Here is a 17259-nt window from a genome sequence, read left to right as displayed (position 1 = left end):
AGGCATCGGTTCAGATGAGGACGAAACCAAATTTCCTAAATCTTGAACCGCGCCAGACTATCAGCGGTGAACCAACACCGGATTGTTGGATGCCTAATTATCATGGTGTTGTTGAGACAAAAAAAAAGTCGGTCTTGGCGAAACCCACAATCATCCGATCAGGGGCCGTACCCAACCCGGCAGTCCCAACCGTAAGGAGACAGCAACAACAGTTATCAATCCTAGGAAGGTCAATTCTATTGGGCAAAATAGACGAGATCGCGTTGTGTTTGCAGCGCTTCGAGAAGAAGAATCTCGCAGCCTAGAGCAAAATAATTTCCCGGCTTGGCGAAGCGTCGTCATCACCTACAAAACCACAAACAATGTTGACGAGATAGTCCGAGGTGACGCGTACCAGCCCAATGCTACCATACACCCATGATAGTCGTTGGCGGCCACATTGAGAAGAATGTCAACAACGATGTCGTCGAAAGATATAAAGTTCTTTTCGTTTATGCCTTGAGGTTTCTGCTTTCGTCCTCAGGCTTCGTCTGTATCAATGTCGAGATTCTAAGTGTCCAAGAAAACACCTTGTGACACATCCCACGTTCTCTACTCTTGCTTGTCACTCCTTTGGCCCCTAGCAGGTTCAGCCTCGTAACATCTTCGCCATGGCAGCCGGAGATCCTGGTAAGAACTCACCCACTAATTGCCTCAAGAAGACCTCACATTGACCCCCACAGTCCCTCGCAGTTTGTACATTTACGCCCCTAACCAAGGCGCCCCGATCTTCTTCACCATCGCCTTTGCCATCTCTGCGGTTTTCCACATCTGGCAATGTTTGTACGTATCTCATCGCCTACTCCCACTCATCCAACAGATACAAACCTACCTAACCATTGTCCACACAGCCGCTACAAAGCCTTCCGACTGATCGGTCTGCACCCGATATGCGCCGTCCTCTTCACCGTCGGCTATGCCCTCCGCGAATGGGGCTCCTATCATTATTTGTTTGATCCCGCCGACCGAACCCCCTTGGTCACCTTTATCGTCAGCCAGGTCTTCATCTACGTTTGCCCGTACGCCTCCCACCTCATCCCTTCACCCCCTCCCATCCCTTCAGAACAACGTCCCTCCCCAAAATCGCCCTACTAATGAAATGCCAGCCCCCTCCTCGAACTCTCAAACTACCACATCCTCGCCCGCCTCTTCTCCTACATCCCCCACTGCGCCCCAATCCCCCCCTCCAGCGTCCTCAGCACCTTTGGCGGCCTCATGGCCATCGTTGAGCTCCTCAACTCCCTCGGCGTCTCCTTCTCCGCCAACCCGTCCTCTTCCACCAAACAACAGACTCTCGGCGGCCAGCTCACCATCGCCGCTGTGTCGATCCAGTTGGGGATTATCACTGTTTTTGTTGGGCTCGCGGTGATTTTTCAACGGCGGTGTGCTGCTGCGGCGAGGGAGCGGGGGCAGCAGACAGGGGGTGGGAAGAAGGTGAGGACGATGTTGTGGACGTTGTATGGGAGTATGGGGTTGATTTTGGTGAGGTGTGTGTACCGGCTGGTGGAACATGCGGGGTATACGCATATTGAGTTTCGGGATATCGAGGCGTTGAAGAGGTTGAGTCCGTTGGTGAGGTATGAGGCGTTTTTTTATGTGTTTGAGGCTTCGTTGATGTTGGTGAACTCGGTGGTGTGGAATGTGTGGCATCCGGGGAGGTTTTTGCCGCGTGATGGTGTGACGTATTTGGAGGTGGATGGGACGGAGGCTAGGAGGGTGAAGAGGGGGGAGAATTGGGCGTCGGTGGTGTGGATGGTGGCGAATATTGCTACGTTTGGGGTGTTGGGGTTGGTTTTTCCTAGGAGGGAGAGGAATGAGGAGGCTCATGAGCTTCGAGGGGGGTCGCAGAGGAGCGAGGCTGGAATGATCTGAGGCGGGGTGGGTGGAATCTGGCCGGTGCAGGCATCCATAGATCGTCGTGATGTATGAGGTGGTGGGCTTGGAAAGTAATTAAGAGCGAGGGAAACGGGGGTAAACCGAGGAGTAGTAATACCGGCCACTAATTAATTATCACGGAGGACTGTTTAACTTAACAAAAATCGGTCACTACAGTTTGATGTGATTACTCAAGTCAGTATTCCGGACCTGGTAGGCAGTTGAAGGAGTACTGATACTTGCTTTTTTGTTGTATCTTTTTATTTTCATTTTTAGCTAGAAACAAAAACAAAAAAAACAGACTTCCTAAACCCACGCGGTTTGTTCCACCGAATGGTGTCAATGCAATGCCCGCAATTGAAGCATAGCAAGTACCATTTATTACTTCGTGTCGTTAAAATCGAAACTGTAGTCGTAGGGGGCTTAAAAAGGCTCATGGTCACTTCGTCATTCAGGGGTACTCTCTGTACCAGGTATCAAAGAGTGGAATGTCAACAAATCGGCTTTCCCATTCTTTGGTCTCTCTCCTAGCGTCGCGCCAAGTGAATAGCCTTCATGCTGTATTTAATAAAAATACCGCGATAAATTCCTGAACAACAAAAGTGCAACACGATTACGGACTTCTAGATTAGCTGTCGCGCTTGTAGTTATTTCTTTAGTCAACTCTTTTCGGCAAGACTGGAGTTTTCTTCACATTTTCAGGGGTTGCGGCTGGAAAGATGGGGCAAATCCGTTGCAACTCAGCTGCCCCATTTTAAGTCTGGGGAAAAGATCCGAGATCAGGGGATCAGAAATCAAATCGGAATTCAAGAAAAGGGGGGCGGGAGAGCGGCTTCAGCATGCTCGAAACGTTTAAAAGGATCTCCAGCGCCGTTCCGAAGCTCAGCCAATACGCTTCCTCGATGTTCGCAGCCGCGCATCGGCGTTTCCGGGACAGAAGCTGCTTCTTTGGGGTATCGGGATCGGGATCGGAGCACTGGAGGCAAAAAGGAAAAAATCTAACAGACGCGGCCGTAAAGAAACCGCCGTTTCTCGCTGAAGAATGAGGTATCCCCACGTGCGTTTTCTCTTTTCCTGTGCTTTCTTCTTGAGTTACGTCAAGAATGGAATGTCCACTGGCCTGGTTACGCGAACATTTCTTTTGAGCGCATCTGCACGGGCGTCTTTCCAAACATAGCGGCAAACCAACAACTTGCAGAAGCCCGAAGACCCCTGTGCCACTTGCCCGTCCCCAAAACAGCAACCAAAATTGGTGCCGCACGAGCCGCTTTGATCGCCGCCAAAAAAGTTGTTCTTTCTGCGCCTCGCTGTTTCTGTTTCCGTCTTCCTTTCTTGTCATCTTTTTGCAGCGGCGACGCCTTTTGGTCCATTCGCGACAATTTCCTTGCTGCTTACTTGTCTTGGATTTCGCACCACGACCAAGTCGCAGGCTTCAGGCGAATCCCTTCTTCCTGACTCGCTGTTCGCCCGGCCTCTGCGCGTGGAGGCGTTTCGATTTCCGGTTCCCATTCGCCCCCGGGCTCCGCAAGTCCTGTCAGCATTTCAACCAATCTTCGCGTTCCCGACCTCCCGACCCCACCGTCCTTACTGACGCGGGTCCTGGAACTGAGGTCTTCCGTTGCCTCCTGTTCCTCGTCGTTTAGCGGCCCCGGCGTTGCCTGTTCGTGCGGCCGAAACCGTTCCTGAGGCGTTGCAGCGCCACCGGACATTGGCACAGGGAGAGCCTTGGGGAAAGGGCCGGACAAACAAAGGGGAAAAGGGGCAGTTCAGCAGGGAAGGCTCAGCTTCGATTTTTCGCGGTTCGAGCCGGTAGCCGGCCAACGTCCCATACAAATTCGACCATGGCTCCGTTCGGCACCACCTCTGCGGCGCTGTTCGCTTCGCAAGCCTCCAACTCTGCTGACCGCAGCACACATCCCGAATCAACGACGGCTCATAGAACCGGCCCCGTGCAAGACTGGGTGTTTGCTCCCGAGGCGACCAACAGCGCTAACACGAACCTTGCTGTACCGACGCTATCACATGAACACTCCCACGAGGTATACCCGCACTCGCGACTTCGAAGCATGAGTGTTTCGCTCCCTTGGAAACAACGCCCCAAGTCAGCCCTGCTTGAACCCGAGATGGAGAACATGTTCCAAGCATTGTCGCTGGAGAAGAGCAAGAGCCACGCGTTCGGGGGGCAGGAAGAGCATCAAGATGGATACCTCGCGCCGACATCGTCGAAGCATGGCAACTTTAAGAAAATGCTGCGCCGAGCCTCGGTCTCGCTGAAGACGGGCGTTAAGGGCTTCATTCATCGGCGGACCTCCGTCCCAGCGACATCCACATTCGACCACGATGGTCGGCCCACGCGACCGCAGCTGTTTGGGGGTGGTCACAACCAACACAACAACCAAGCAGGTCGCCCGACGACCTCTCACTTCCCCTGGAACCGCCTGCGCCAACGGGCCAGCTTCCACCGACACCCACAAAGCGCTCACCCAGAATTCAACGATCATGTCTTCTTGGACGACCTCGGCACCATCGAGTCCCCGACTCTCCCGGTCCCCGGCTCTGGCGAGCAGCCCCCGATCATCCCCCGTAACACTGGGGCCGCGGCGCGGCACGCAGCAGCCATTGCCTGCAACGGTCTGCGGGGATACGACTTGATGGACACAAACGCGCCGTTTCCACACCCTGGCTGGTTGGCTGCAGGGGACGCACAGGACGACCGCGAAAGCGGCATTGGCATTGCGCCGACCTGCTGCGACATGGACGCATACGTGCCTGGGGATGAGGTCGACTCGGACGTGGATGTGGGGAGCAGTCTACACAGCGACGAGGCAACCATCGTCAAGGTGGACTTTGTTTCCAAGCTACCCGTGGAGCTGTCCATTCAGATTCTCGCGTTGCTGGATGCGCCGACCCTTAATACCGCCAGCCGCGTGTCGTCGCACTGGAACAGGGTGATCAAGAACCAACACATTTGGCGCGAGTCGTTTTTGCGTGAGCAGACGACCACGTACGCGACCAGCGGGCCGGTCAAGCCCGGTGTTGGGTTGGGTGTTCCCCAAGTACAGCCGAGCAATGACTGGAAGGAGATTTACCGCGTCAAGACGGAGTTGGATCAGCGCTGGAGGGAGGGCAAGGCGCGGCCGGTGTATCTCAATGGACACACCGACAGTATTTACTGCCTTCAGTTTGACGAGTGAGTTCTTTTGGTCTTTGTACACCTGCATCGTGATTATTAACCCCTTTGTAGGTCCAAGATCATCACCGGTTCTCGCGACCGTACCATCCGCGTCTGGGATATGCACACATTCGCTTGCAAGCTGGTCATCGGTCCCCCGGAAGTCATCCACGACGGCCCTTTCAGCATTCTCTACGACGACGCCGACGCCCCCCGCCATCACGCGACCATACCCGACCTTGACCCGACCCCGACCGCCGACGGCCAACCGCGCGCTCCGATCCGCGCCTACCACTCTGTCCCAGCCCTGTACTCCCCATCCACCTACCACAAGGCGTCCATCCTCTGCCTGCAGTACGACGACGAGATCCTCGTCACAGGCTCCTCCGACTTCACCTGCATCGTCTATTCGATCGCCAAGGGATACCAACCCGTCCGCCGCCTGCGCCACCACTCCGCCGCCGTCCTCGACCTCGTCTTCGACGACAAACACATCGTCACTTGCTCCAAGGACGTCTCCATCTGCGTCTGGGACCGCGCCACCGGCGCCCTGCTCCGCCAACTCCGCGGCCACTCCGGCCCCGTCAACGCCGTCCAGATGCGCGGCAACACCATTGTCTCCTGCAGCGGCGACTTCAAGGTCAAGCTGTGGAACATCGACACGGGCAAGAACATCCGCGAGTTCCTCGGCCACTCCAAGGGCCTTGCGTGCTCGCAATTCTCCGAGGATGGCCGGTATGTCGCGTCGGCGGGCAATGACAAGGTCATCCGCGTCTGGGACGCCAACACGGGCGAGTTTGTGCGGGAGATGCAGGCGCATGATAACCTGGTGCGGAGTTTGCATGTGGACAGCGTCAGTGGACGCCTGGTCAGTGCGAGTTATGACTCGGATATTAAAGTGTGGGATATGGAAACCGGCCAGCCGCTGCTGGATTTCCCCAAGTGGCATTCCAGTTGGGTGTTGAGTGCCAAGAGCGATTACCGGCGGATTGTGAGTTCGGGACAGGATCCGAAGATTTTGATATTGGATTTTGGAGCGGGCGTTAAGGGGGTAGAGATGTTGGAGAGTCCGCCGCCTCCTGGGGGATTTGATAACAACGGCAAGAGGCTTGAGAGTGGTGTAGAAGGGCCATATATTTAGACGGAGGGCACAACACAGCAGTGATACACAACGAGGAGCGGGGGTAATGGTAAGATTGGAGGGCGTTACGGGTCGGTGTGCCCGCCGGCGGGCATCTAGGAAGACAGACCTATGGCGTTGGATGGATGGATACACATACATTGCCAGTATTGCTTTTTGATGGTCATTGGGGAAAACAACACATATCGGCGGCGTTGGGTAGGGCGGGGAAACAAGTACCCTGGGACGGGACGGCACACCTGGACAGTGATTTTTAGGACGGGGTCATTGGCCCTGGGTGCTTCGCTTCCCATTTTGTGGTTCTATTTGTTGCCTTTCTGGTTTTCTTTCCCTTTGGAGGATTTGGCTGTCAGATTATAGCCAGATGGGCGAGATTTGTGGGATTTCTTGTTCTTCTTTCCTTTTTTTGTCGTCGTCTTTTTTAGCATTACACACACGGCATCGCCTTGGGTTTTTTTTCCATGTCGTACTTAGTCACTTAGCATCTAGACAGATTCAGCTGTGTATCCTAGACAAGAGGTATTGTTAGCCATGTATGGCTGTTCTGTAACGCTTTCTGACTCCGTTCTCACGTCCCATTTTGGTTGTTGTTCAAGGAACAGTTCATTGCTAGCTTGCCTTGCTTCGGGATGGAGCCAGGGCATGGGCTCTGCTCCATTATGTCCATAGATCGGCATTTACAAACTGTAAGGGTTTGCTTAAGCTTCGATATTCTTGATGGTTACGCAAGCAAGAAACAGTTGGTCAACAATTAAGAAGCGCACATGACCGTCAAGCCAACATTAGTGTCATTTTCGTCAACGTTATCATCGCATCTCCGCCAGGGGCTGTAGCTACATATCAAGTGGAATCTCATTAACAAGCGGCCTTCAAAGTCGCTGCGGAAGCCGCCAAATAGATCGCAAATTGTGCCAACATAGTATTTTACAAAAAACAAAAGCCAGGAAAATAAGTTTGTAAAAACCACGTTAAATCCCAGGGGTTTTGCCGGAAGAACAGAAGCAGTGAAGATGGATCTTCCAACACTTGATGTGAATGAAGAGTGATTCGGTTGTTATTCGGGGACTTTTCTGATCAGCACACGGGAGGTTGGAAGGCTTAATATATCCGAAGCGCCGTCCCTGGCAAGAAGGTTGCGTTGCAGCTGCACTCTAAAGTGGGATCCGCTGGGAGCAGAATGTGACGGCGAATCGCGATTCAACCGCCCATATGACCGGGGGTTGAGCAAGTTATGGAGGGGTCTTGAGTGTGCTAAAAATGAAGTCCTGAAGCCCCGCGCTTTGAGTTTGCATCATGGCCTCACTCTCGATTACCCTTCATCTCCGGGCCGTTGTGATGATGACGATAAACGGAGTGATGGCCAGACAGCGGCCTGCATCGGATCGCTCACATGGGTTTACCAAACGGCGATGTGGATCGCATCAACCGGGATTCGAGGTCGCGCAGGTCCCCCGCTCGGCGTGGGAAGTTCTATTGATGGGGCGTGACTGGCCTGCAAGGCACGGCATCTCAAACACGCGCAGGCGGTCGAAAACTTCCAAGACTGGCCAACGATTCAACACCGGGAGATGCGAGGGGCAACAGCGGGGAGCTAGTGACAAGGCTCGACTGGCTGAGAGAGAAGCTCAGATGGAAAGAAGTTTTGGCAGGCGACGTGGGGTCGGACCCACTTTGCGTTTCGAAACGTCGTTGTCCCTTTTTGCCCGGTGGGTCCGAGCTTCTCCCCCACCAATGCGCACTTCTTTTTCCCTTGTTCTGTTGCCTCTTTGGTGCGCCAAGATTTCGGTTTTGGCGATTCTCAACCAACCCTTTCTTTCCCCAGGAACTCGGAAAAACTTGGAAACTTCACTATCGACGGAGGTCCCATGGAGCGCTCCGCGCCTGTCGAGGAGATCTTTCGTCGATCGCCCGAAACGCTCAACCACTCACCGCGAGATTGATACTGAGCGATTTGAACCACGCCTTGCAAGCATCGTTAACGAGCCGAAGTCCAGCGCCCTCGGTCGCAACCGCGCTTCGCAAGCGACCGATCGATGGGCGGTGCGCGCCGCTTGGTTCCTGGCTCTGGCGGTTGCATAAACTTGACCCCTGAATAGACCCCCCTCCACTCGACTTGCCCCTGGATCAAGCGGCCAGATCCGCGTGGCCTTTTCTTTGGTTTCCTTCGTCCGATGTCTGCAGAGTGTTTCCTTGCACATCCCATCCCGTCTAGTGGCCCAGTCGGTCGGTTGACGAACCGTTTTGGGCGCTGGTTGTTTGACAGTAGGCTTCTGGTCACCAGTTGCGAAGGGACAAGCTGGCTGTCGCTTTTTTCTTTTCTCCTCTTGGCTCTAGCTTCAGGTTGGGCTCGGGTCGGAAAGCTAGACGTCAATGTTCTGCCACGACTGTAACTGGGAATTGGGTTGATAGTGAGGTGCAGTCAGGTTCCAATCATTTTCACCCCGTGTTGAGACATCTCCTTGTTTGTTGCCAACGAAGCTCGATGGTGCAGTGGTTGGACCCCCTCGCACCTTGTTCCTGCATTTCATGTGGGGGCAAGTCATGGCTCAGAAACGGGCCAGGACAAGGGCAGATCGATCTCTTTCTCCGTGTCTCTCCAGCGGGAGATGCTATCTCGGTGACTCTTTGTTTCTGAACGGCAGGGTCATGGGGGTGGCCGATCTCCCACAGCAGGCGGCTACGGTTTGCCGCCACCAGCCCAATGGCTATCCATCCTCCGTCGTCCATTGTTCATGCAGGGTTCGCCTCCCGAAGGCCCGGCCGTCACCACCCTGGCCTCCGTGCGGGCGGCTGGCTTGTCAATGTCACCGTGCAGCACGTATAAGATCATCTCGCCGTCGCTTCCTGCAGCTTGATGATGTCCCCTCCACGTTGGCTACGTTCCTTGTTTCGTTTCTACCCAGCTTTTTGCTGCTTTCCTCTTCTTCCTCCTCCACATTCTCTTCCTTGTTTGTTTATCGCCTTTGCTGGCCAGGGCGCACTTCTGGCTGGTTCAGAGGAGCTGTAGAGCTGTAAGTACCAAAACTTTTTTTTGCTTTCGCTTTATTTCAGAGTTGCAGGTTGGCACCTCAACTTTGGTGCTTGGTGTTGATGGTTACCCGATTGGGAAATGCCACGGGTTCATGATAACTTCAAGTGAGGGAACAGCTGGCACAGAAGTGGAAATAGGTGCAGTCATTCTTTGTCCTCCTACCCGGGGCACAGTTCCATTGTTACCACCCTTGACTCCCCCGTTTGAGCTTGGCCTGGTTGAACAATGGGGTTATTGCCAACTCCATTCATCCTATTATTGAACAACACACTCCGTGACTTGCACCCCACGTCCGCTGCTCAAGTTGGCGCCCTATTTAACGGGCGGCGACGAATTTTCCGTGCTTTCCCACAAACACAAAACAACCAAAACAAAACCAACTTCCGACTCTCTTTACAACTCACTTCTGGAAACAGCTGGACTGACCTTCATTTCACGGCAGAACTTCTACCACATCAAACTCGCACAAAACAAACACACAAACTTGAAGATAACTAGGCTTCCACCATGATATTCTCCAGAATATCCACCGCGGTGGTTCTGGCGCTGGGACTCGCCGCGCCGGTTCTTGCCGCACCCTCCCCGCGACAGGCCGAGTCTGGTTGGTGGTTCTCGAGCATCGAGCGCAAGGGTGCCGCTGCCTTCAACGAGGACGCAAGCTACAAGGTCTTCCGCAACGTCCACGACTACGGCGCTATTGGTGACGGCACCACCGACGATACCGACGCCATCAACAAGGCGATCAGCGATGGCAAGCGCTGCGGCGAGGGCTGCAGCTCGCAGACGACTACCCCGGCTATCGTGTACTTTCCTCCCGGCAAATACCTTGTGAGCAAGCCGATTGTGTCATACTACTACACCCAGCTTGTCGGTGACGCCGCCTCGCTTCCGACTCTGCTGGCTTCGGCCAACTTCGAGGGCATGGCTGTCATCGACACCGACCCGTACGACTCGGAGGGCAACAACTGGTGGACGAACCAGAACAACTTCTTCCGCCAGATCCGCAACTTTGTCATCAGTCTCGAGGACATGCCCATCAGCGCCGGCGCTGGCATCCACTGGCAGGTGGCGCAGGCGACTTCGCTGCAGAACATTGTCTTCAACATGCGCAAAGGTGGTGGTGAGGAGAACAAGCAGCAGGGAATCTTCATGGACAACGGCTCCGGCGGCTTCATGACCGACTTGGTTTTCAACGGCGGCGGATACGGCGCCTTCTTTGGCAACCAGCAGTTCACGACCCGCAACCTTACGTTCAACGACTGCCAGACGGCCATCTTCATGAACTGGAACTGGGCCTGGGCCTTCCACGATATCAAGATCAACAACTGCGCGGTCGGCATCGACATGGCCAACGGCGGGTCGACCGGTCAGACGGTCGGTTCCGTTCTCGTCCTCGACAGCACCATCTCGGCCACTGAAGCCGCCATCAAGACGGCCTACGATCCAGCCTCTAAGCAGACCAACGGCACCCTGGTGCTCGACAACGTCGACCTCACCAACTCGCCCAAGGGTGTGGTCAACGACGGCGGTGACGTGATCGTCGAAGGCAAGCAAACCGTCGGTTTCTTCGCCCAAGGGCGCGCCTACGGTGGCTCAGCGGGCACCAGCGGCAAGGCCGTCCAGGCCCCTCAGGACGCCATCAAGAAACCCGATGTCCTCCTCAACAAGGACGGCAAGGTCTTCACACGCAGCAAGCCCCAATACGAAGACGTCCCCGCCAGCAGCTTCGTCAGCGTCAAAGCCAACGGCGCCAAAGGCGACGGCAAAACTGACGACACCGACGCCATCCAAGCCATCTTCGACCATGCCACGGCCGACCAAATCGTCTACTTCGACCACGGCGCCTACCTCGTCACCAAAACCGTCAAAGTCCCCAAAGCCATCCGCATCGTCGGCGAGATCTGGCCTCTCATCCTCGCCGGCGGCTCCACCACCTTCCAAGACGTCACCAAACCCCAACCCGTCTTCCAAGTCGGCCAGCCCGGTGACAAGGGTGAAGTCGAAATGTCCGACCTCATCTTCGGTACCGCCGGCCCGCAGCCAGGCGCCATCATGATGGAGTGGAACCTTGCCGGTTCCTCTAACGGCGCCGCTGGTCTCTGGGACGTCCACACCCGCATTGGTGGCTACGCCGGCACGCAGTTGGAGCTGGAACAATGCGCCAAGAACCCCAACGTCACTAACCCTATCAACAAGAACTGTTTCGGCGCGTTCATGATGCTGCACGTGCCCCAGGGAGGCTCGGTATACCTCGAAAACACCTGGTTCTGGGTAGCCGACCACTCCCTCGAGCCGGGTGCCCACGACGGGCAAATCGACGTGTTCAACGGTCGCGGGGTGTTGATCGAAGGCGAAGGCCCCGTATGGGGGTTCGGCACGGCCTCAGAACACTCCGTACTGTACAACTACCAGTTCCACCTAGCCTCCAACGTCTACCTCGCCCTCATCCAAACCGAAACCCCCTATTTCCAGGGTAACCCCGACGCAACAGAACCGTTCGCATACGACCCCAACTACGCCGACCCGGACTTTTCCAAGTCCTGCGCGGACGACACCACGGGCACGTGTAAACGCGCCTGGGGCGTGCGCGCGATAGACTCAAAGGATATCTTCATTTACGGCGCAGGGCTGTACTCGTTCTTTGATAACTACGGGCAGGACTGTCTGAAGACAGAGAGCTGCCAGGCGAATATGGTGTCGTTGGAGGGGAGCGGGGCTAAGTTGGGCGGGGGGAGCAGTCAGGTGCACTTTTATGGATTGAGTACGAAGGCGAGTGTGAACATGTTGACGGTGGATGGTACGGGGAAGGCGCTGGATAGGGATAATAGGAATAACTTTTGTGCTACGCTTGCGTTTTTCCAGCCGGCTTAGAGAGTTGGCGGGGGCGCGGGCGTGGGCGGAGGTGGTGGTTATGGGGGTGGTTGTGGAGGGGGATTTTGAGGGAGAATTCTGAGGGGGAGGGCTTTTCTGAGAGAGAGGGGGGCACAGGTGGTTAGGATAAAGGACGATACCCACGGGAGAACGTAGCATGCCATGTTTTGTCTTCTTCTTCCCGAGTCTTTCTGGCGTGGGGTCTTGTGAGAACTGGGTTCTTCGATGTACATTCTTCTGAACTGGCCGAGAGGCATTTGCATTTTACTTTGAGTTCTTTGTTGTAGCCTGTACAATGGGCAATGATGTAGGGAAATGACTGAAATGTGTTGATGTCTGTAGTGTAAATACGGCAACGTTGTGTGTGGTGTTGTGTAAACTTACCTGGGGCGTAACGTTGAAAGATACCTCGGCCCGCTGCAGCGTGATCCCTGCTCATGCCAAGCCTCCGCAATCTCGCAACGTCATAGCTTTCTCCCTTCACTGCCACTTTTCTCTGGCATTCGTATCTTTTCCATTCATTGCCGCTCAACGAAAACAGATTGCTTGCTTTCATCGCGCTTGTCCCGTGCCGCGCTCCTTTGTATTTCCTTTCCATCTCGACCTCCCATCCAATCCGTCCGATCGGCGCAACCTTCGTTTTCCCCGATTCCACGCGTCGCACGGTCATCGATCGCATCGTCGCATTATTTCGAAAGAACTTCAAACCTGTAGCCGCCGACGCTCAACACCCCAAACGATTGATCGCGTCCCCTCTCGAAACCCACAATGTCCGACGCCGACCGCCCAGCCCGGCGCTACAAATCCCCGTCCCAACTCGCCCGCGAATCCTCCTCCCCATCTCCCTACCAACAACCCCCATCCTCAACCTCCTCCCCCGGCGCAACAACAAGAACCACCCCCCCAACCACCTTAACCCAAACCCCCCAACGAAACACCCCCTACCTCCCAACCCCCACCGAGCTCTCCCTCCTCCTAATCTACCCCTCCATCCTCCTCTTCGGCACCCTCTTCTCGCTCCTCTCCCCCGAAACCCGCGCGTCCCCCTACGACCCCATCCGGCAAGCCCACACCCAAGATGCCGCGCTCGTACCCTCCTATTTCGCTCGCAAAGATAATTTGTTGAATGTGGTGTTTGTGAAGAGGGGGTGGGCGTGGGTGTCGGTGGTGGTTTTTGTTTTTTGGGGGACGCATCCGCGGTTGGGGTCGAACACGAACACGAGCGGGAGGGAAGGCAGGGGGAAGGGGTTGGTGAGGGGGTTGATGAGGTATGGGTTGGTGACGGCGTGGTGGGTATTTGTGACGCAGTGGTTTTTTGGGCCGGCGATTATTGATCGGGGGTTTCGGTGGAGTGGGGGGAGGTGTGAGGTTGTGGAGGAGGCTGTGAGGGTTTCTGGGGATGCTGTGAGTGCGAAGGAGGTGTTTACGGCCGCGGCGTGTAAGGCGTCAGGGGGGAATTGGAGTGGCGGGCATGATATTAGTGGGCATGTGTTTTTGTTGGTGTTGGGGAGTTTCTTTTTGGTGCAGGAGGTTGGGTGGGTTGTCGGGAAGTGGGCGCGGGCGGTCAGGGAGGAGAGGTGTGTTGTGATGGGGGATGGGGCGGTTAAGGGGGCTGCTGTTACTGCGGAGCGGAAGGGGAAGCAGGAGGAGGAGGGGGTTGTGGTGTCGGTGGTTGAGGCGTTGGGGCTGGGGGGGAAGTTGGCGGCCGTGGTGGTGGCTTTGTGTGGGTGGATGCTGCTCATGACAGCCATCTACTTTCACACTTGGTTCGAGAAGGTGAGTCGATCCCCGCTGGGGGTCCTTGTTCGGAGGTATTATGCGCTGGACCAGCTAACCAGACGACTAGTTTACGGGCCTGTTGACTGCATTTATCGGTCTTTACGCGATCTACATTGTCCCACGATGGGTTCCTGCTCTGCGCGGGATTGTTGGGCTCCCGGGGATATAAGTGTGAAACTCAGCATATAGAGAATAGACCGACAATTTCGAAATCAGCTGCAACTCGATTCGCGATCTCCATCGCCTTGTTGACCTAACAATGGAGGCTCACTGTGACCAAACAAAGTGGCAGACCAAATCCTTGGATACCCACTTTTCTACAAAAGTGAAGAGAGACGGGAGGGAGTAAACAAAAGAATGAAGACGAAAAGCAATAAACAAAAAATGAAGACGGGAACGAATGAACGGAAAAATGGAGACAACAAGGAACAAATCGAAGTCATCAGTGGTTTCAAGCAAGATTTATATAACAATACTGATCTAGATACTAGGCTTCTCAGCCACTATCCCAGTTATAATCGTCGAAATCCGTCAAGACTTGATCGAACATTGAGGCATTGGACTCTAGTTTCCGGATAGTCTGCCGCTTTTTGGGCCACTACCGGGCATCTGTGTTTTTCGCTCACCAATCACCTCCGGCTCGCGCGAGCAGGTGGAGCAGGGGTGAGCTCGGGTAAGCAGGGGTAAGAACGAAGGTGAGCGGCGTGATCCAGGCACCCATACATAATGGAGGGTGTGACGGAAGGGGCAAGTGCAGTGTACTCCGTACGAAGTCCGCAAACTTACACCTAACTTAGTCAGGGGTACGAACACTCTACCAGCTGAATGAGCTGGGCCTACTAATTGGTGTACGGAGCGGAGGTGCGCCAGTCGGGTGTTATCACCTGCCAAGAGCTGGAGCCAGAAAGTCAGCGACGGAAAGGCGGTGAAATACTTCTTACTGGACAACCCTAGCCCGCGGGCGGCCTACGGGCTGACTTCTCCTTATCACTCTCTCTCACCTGGACTTGGCAATACATCCATTATAGCTATAAACTACCATAACAACCCTGGTGTGAGGAACTGGCCCTATGGCGGAATGCAGATAGGCGTTCTATTGTGTTATTGAGAAAGCTTGCAGAAAGAGAACTATCCAAGGGGGTGCCTTGCCCGGGGCTCCTTATATCCTGGTGGTCCCCCTCTCTTGGTGTGCACATCCGGGGCCAAGGCCCTTACGAGAGCACGGCCCTAGGCCTGAGCCCCTAACAGCGACACCCATTTCGCCTTCCACTGTAGCACCTGCGTTTTGCAACGCACATGAATTAGCGATCTCAAGTTGGCAACATGCGCCAACAAACCAAGACAAGAAATCAATAGCAAGAGAGGTTCCAGCGCCGGCTCCGCACTTATATAAAGGTTGCCAAGAAGCTCCACATCGACTTTGGGATTCGAGTGTACACTGTTGTTCGTAAAGGGGACAAGTACTGGGAATATCGGTCAGCGGATGACCCGGCCGGGCCTCCTTCGTACGATGAGCTTGTAAGTCGAGACTTCAAATGCCCTCTAGATTATTGTTAATAGGGTTTTGAGCAGGCCACCTTTTACCCGGTTCTAACGAGGCTTACTCCCGCTGATTTTAAACCGGAGAAGCCGCCTTCTACATTGTCTATGGGGTCAGAGCCAGATAGCGAGATAGGGAAAATAGAGTAAAAGACCATAGTAAACAGACGACAGGTGATAGCTCAAAACTTGCTGTTGCTCTATTGTTGTACATATTTTAATATTGATCTCAGATGACTTTCTTGCTGGGCCTAGGCTTTCAAGCTCCCACTCTCCCGATGTCTTCCCCAAGCCCCACATCTGGTAGTTGGATTCCGACCACCAGATATGGGGCCTCTTAAAATGCCAAAACCAGCTGAGAGATCTGGAATTAGGACTTGACGTTTCGTTTACCGAGTTAAGAAGGCCGCTCTTAGTACAGGATATCCTAGAATTTACGTATGACTCTATCTACTCTCATTTCACTGTCATCCTATTCCCCGCCTGCATCTTAGAATTAACAGAACGAAGATAACTGTCTCAAACTATCCGCTATCAAATCAGGGTATACTATACTAAAAGGCGAATCGGGTGTCGTTAAATTTTTAGTTAACATTTTGGAGGAGTGCGGGGTCAGCCAATGGCGTGCGTGGCTTGGCAGGGTGCGACGGTACTCGGCAAGCAAGACCTAACAATTTCTCGGCGTAGAGACCCTCAGCCATTTTTGGAGCCGACACCGTCTGCTTTTTTGACCCGCCCATAGACAAATCAGAGGCGACAGCATGGCTCTACATTTGCTGGCCATTTTCCGACCACCAAATGTGGGTCTATAATTAATGATGTCGTCGCCATCGCGGTTGCTCCCCTTTCTGAGAGCTGTCGGCTTGTCATAACGACATAACCCTCTCGCAGGGTGGTGAAGTCTGACAGTCTTTACAGCGAGAATCAGTTTCGTTGGTAAATATTTGTTGATATCCGCTTGCTGTCAGGTACTTTACGTGAATACGAGGTTGGGAACGGAGTGGCTCTGGTGGGGTTGTCGAAGCAGAAAAGAAGTCCTACAAAGCCTGGGCTATGTACGTCATACACGATCTGTTACTGTCTGTCCAGCACTCTGGCATTACGTTGCGTCATCGTTGTGAAAGAACGACGCTGCCGAGCGTTAGAGGAGGAGCAAAAAGAACATTCACAAAGGAGTTAATTCATAGTATAAATTTGCCTTAGCCCCTATGACCCAGTAAGAGCAGAGAGATGAAAGAAACAAATGATGAATGAATGACTTCCACAGACATTATACTCTAGTTCTATCGCGATCTGCTGCTTCCAATATTCGTACAAGCGTATACTGCAAGGCGAGCCGGTCGGGGTGGTCTTCGGCGAGGTCTTGCTTAAGAATAGCGACGACCCGCTCGAACAGTACGACGGCCTCTTTGACCTGGCCGTTGGCCTGGTAGGCTCCTGCGAGTGCGTGCTGCGAGGCAAGCCGGGAGGGGTGGTCTTCGGCGAGGGTTTTAGCCTCAATAGCAACGACCTGCTCGAGCAGTACGACAGCATCTTTGACCTGGCCGTTGGCCTGGTAGGCTCCTGCGAGCTCGTGCTGCGAGGCGAGCCGGGAGGGGTGGTCTTCGGCGAGGACTTGCTTATGAATAGCAACGACCTGCTCAAGCAGTACAACAGCCTCTTTAACTTGGCCGTTGGCCTTATAGGCTCCTGCGAGCGCGTGCTGCGAGGCAAGCCGGTCGGGGTGGTCTTCAGCGACGGTTTTAGCCTCAATAGCGACGACCTGCTCGAGCAGTACGACAGCCTCTTTGACCTGGCCGTTGGCCTGGTAGG

The 17259-nt window shown here is 54.5% G+C and overlaps 5 protein-coding genes across 5 annotated transcripts; 4 read left to right on the top strand and 1 right to left on the bottom strand.

Moving 5' to 3' along the window:
- Positions 1-650: 650 nt before the first annotated feature.
- Positions 651-1911, top strand: C8A04DRAFT_31472 (uncharacterized protein; the record flags this gene model as incomplete). The annotated part of the gene is made up of 4 exons (XM_062781765.1): positions 651-669; positions 723-822; positions 891-1058; positions 1146-1911. The coding sequence occupies 4 exons, from the start codon at positions 651-653 to the stop codon at positions 1909-1911; spliced, it is 1053 nt and encodes a 350-aa protein (XP_062634298.1).
- A 1844-nt stretch (positions 1912-3755) lies between these two features.
- On the top strand, positions 3756-6227 carry C8A04DRAFT_14490 (WD40-repeat-containing domain protein; the record flags this gene model as incomplete). The annotated part of the gene is made up of 3 exons (XM_062778117.1): positions 3756-3787; positions 3824-5104; positions 5159-6227. 3 exons carry the CDS (start codon positions 3756-3758, stop codon positions 6225-6227), a joined length of 2382 nt encoding a protein of 793 aa, XP_062634297.1.
- A 3538-nt stretch (positions 6228-9765) lies between these two features.
- C8A04DRAFT_14512 (glycoside hydrolase) lies at positions 9766-12129 on the top strand (the record flags this gene model as incomplete). The annotated part of the gene is made up of 1 exon (XM_062778130.1): positions 9766-12129. The coding sequence occupies one exon, from the start codon at positions 9766-9768 to the stop codon at positions 12127-12129; it is 2364 nt and encodes a 787-aa protein (XP_062634296.1).
- A 768-nt stretch (positions 12130-12897) lies between these two features.
- C8A04DRAFT_39463 (inositol phospholipid synthesis and fat-storage-inducing TM-domain-containing protein) lies at positions 12898-14077 on the top strand (the record flags this gene model as incomplete). The annotated part of the gene is made up of 2 exons (XM_062784599.1): positions 12898-13905; positions 13976-14077. The coding sequence occupies 2 exons, from the start codon at positions 12898-12900 to the stop codon at positions 14075-14077; spliced, it is 1110 nt and encodes a 369-aa protein (XP_062634295.1).
- A 2640-nt stretch (positions 14078-16717) lies between these two features.
- Positions 16718-17259, bottom strand: C8A04DRAFT_14505 (TPR-like protein; the record flags this gene model as incomplete). The annotated part of the gene is made up of 1 exon (XM_062778124.1): positions 16718-17259. A coding segment is annotated over one exon (542 nt), but the record flags the coding sequence as incomplete, so codon positions are not given.

This window comes from Dichotomopilus funicola (assembly GCF_033296635.1).
Source record: "Dichotomopilus funicola strain CBS 141.50 unplaced genomic scaffold C8A04scaffold_67, whole genome shotgun sequence".
NCBI classification, from domain to species: domain Eukaryota; kingdom Fungi; phylum Ascomycota; class Sordariomycetes; order Sordariales; family Chaetomiaceae; genus Dichotomopilus; species Dichotomopilus funicola.
The sequence above is the reverse complement of the archived record's forward strand: the minus strand, read 5'-3'. Positions and strand labels throughout refer to the sequence as shown.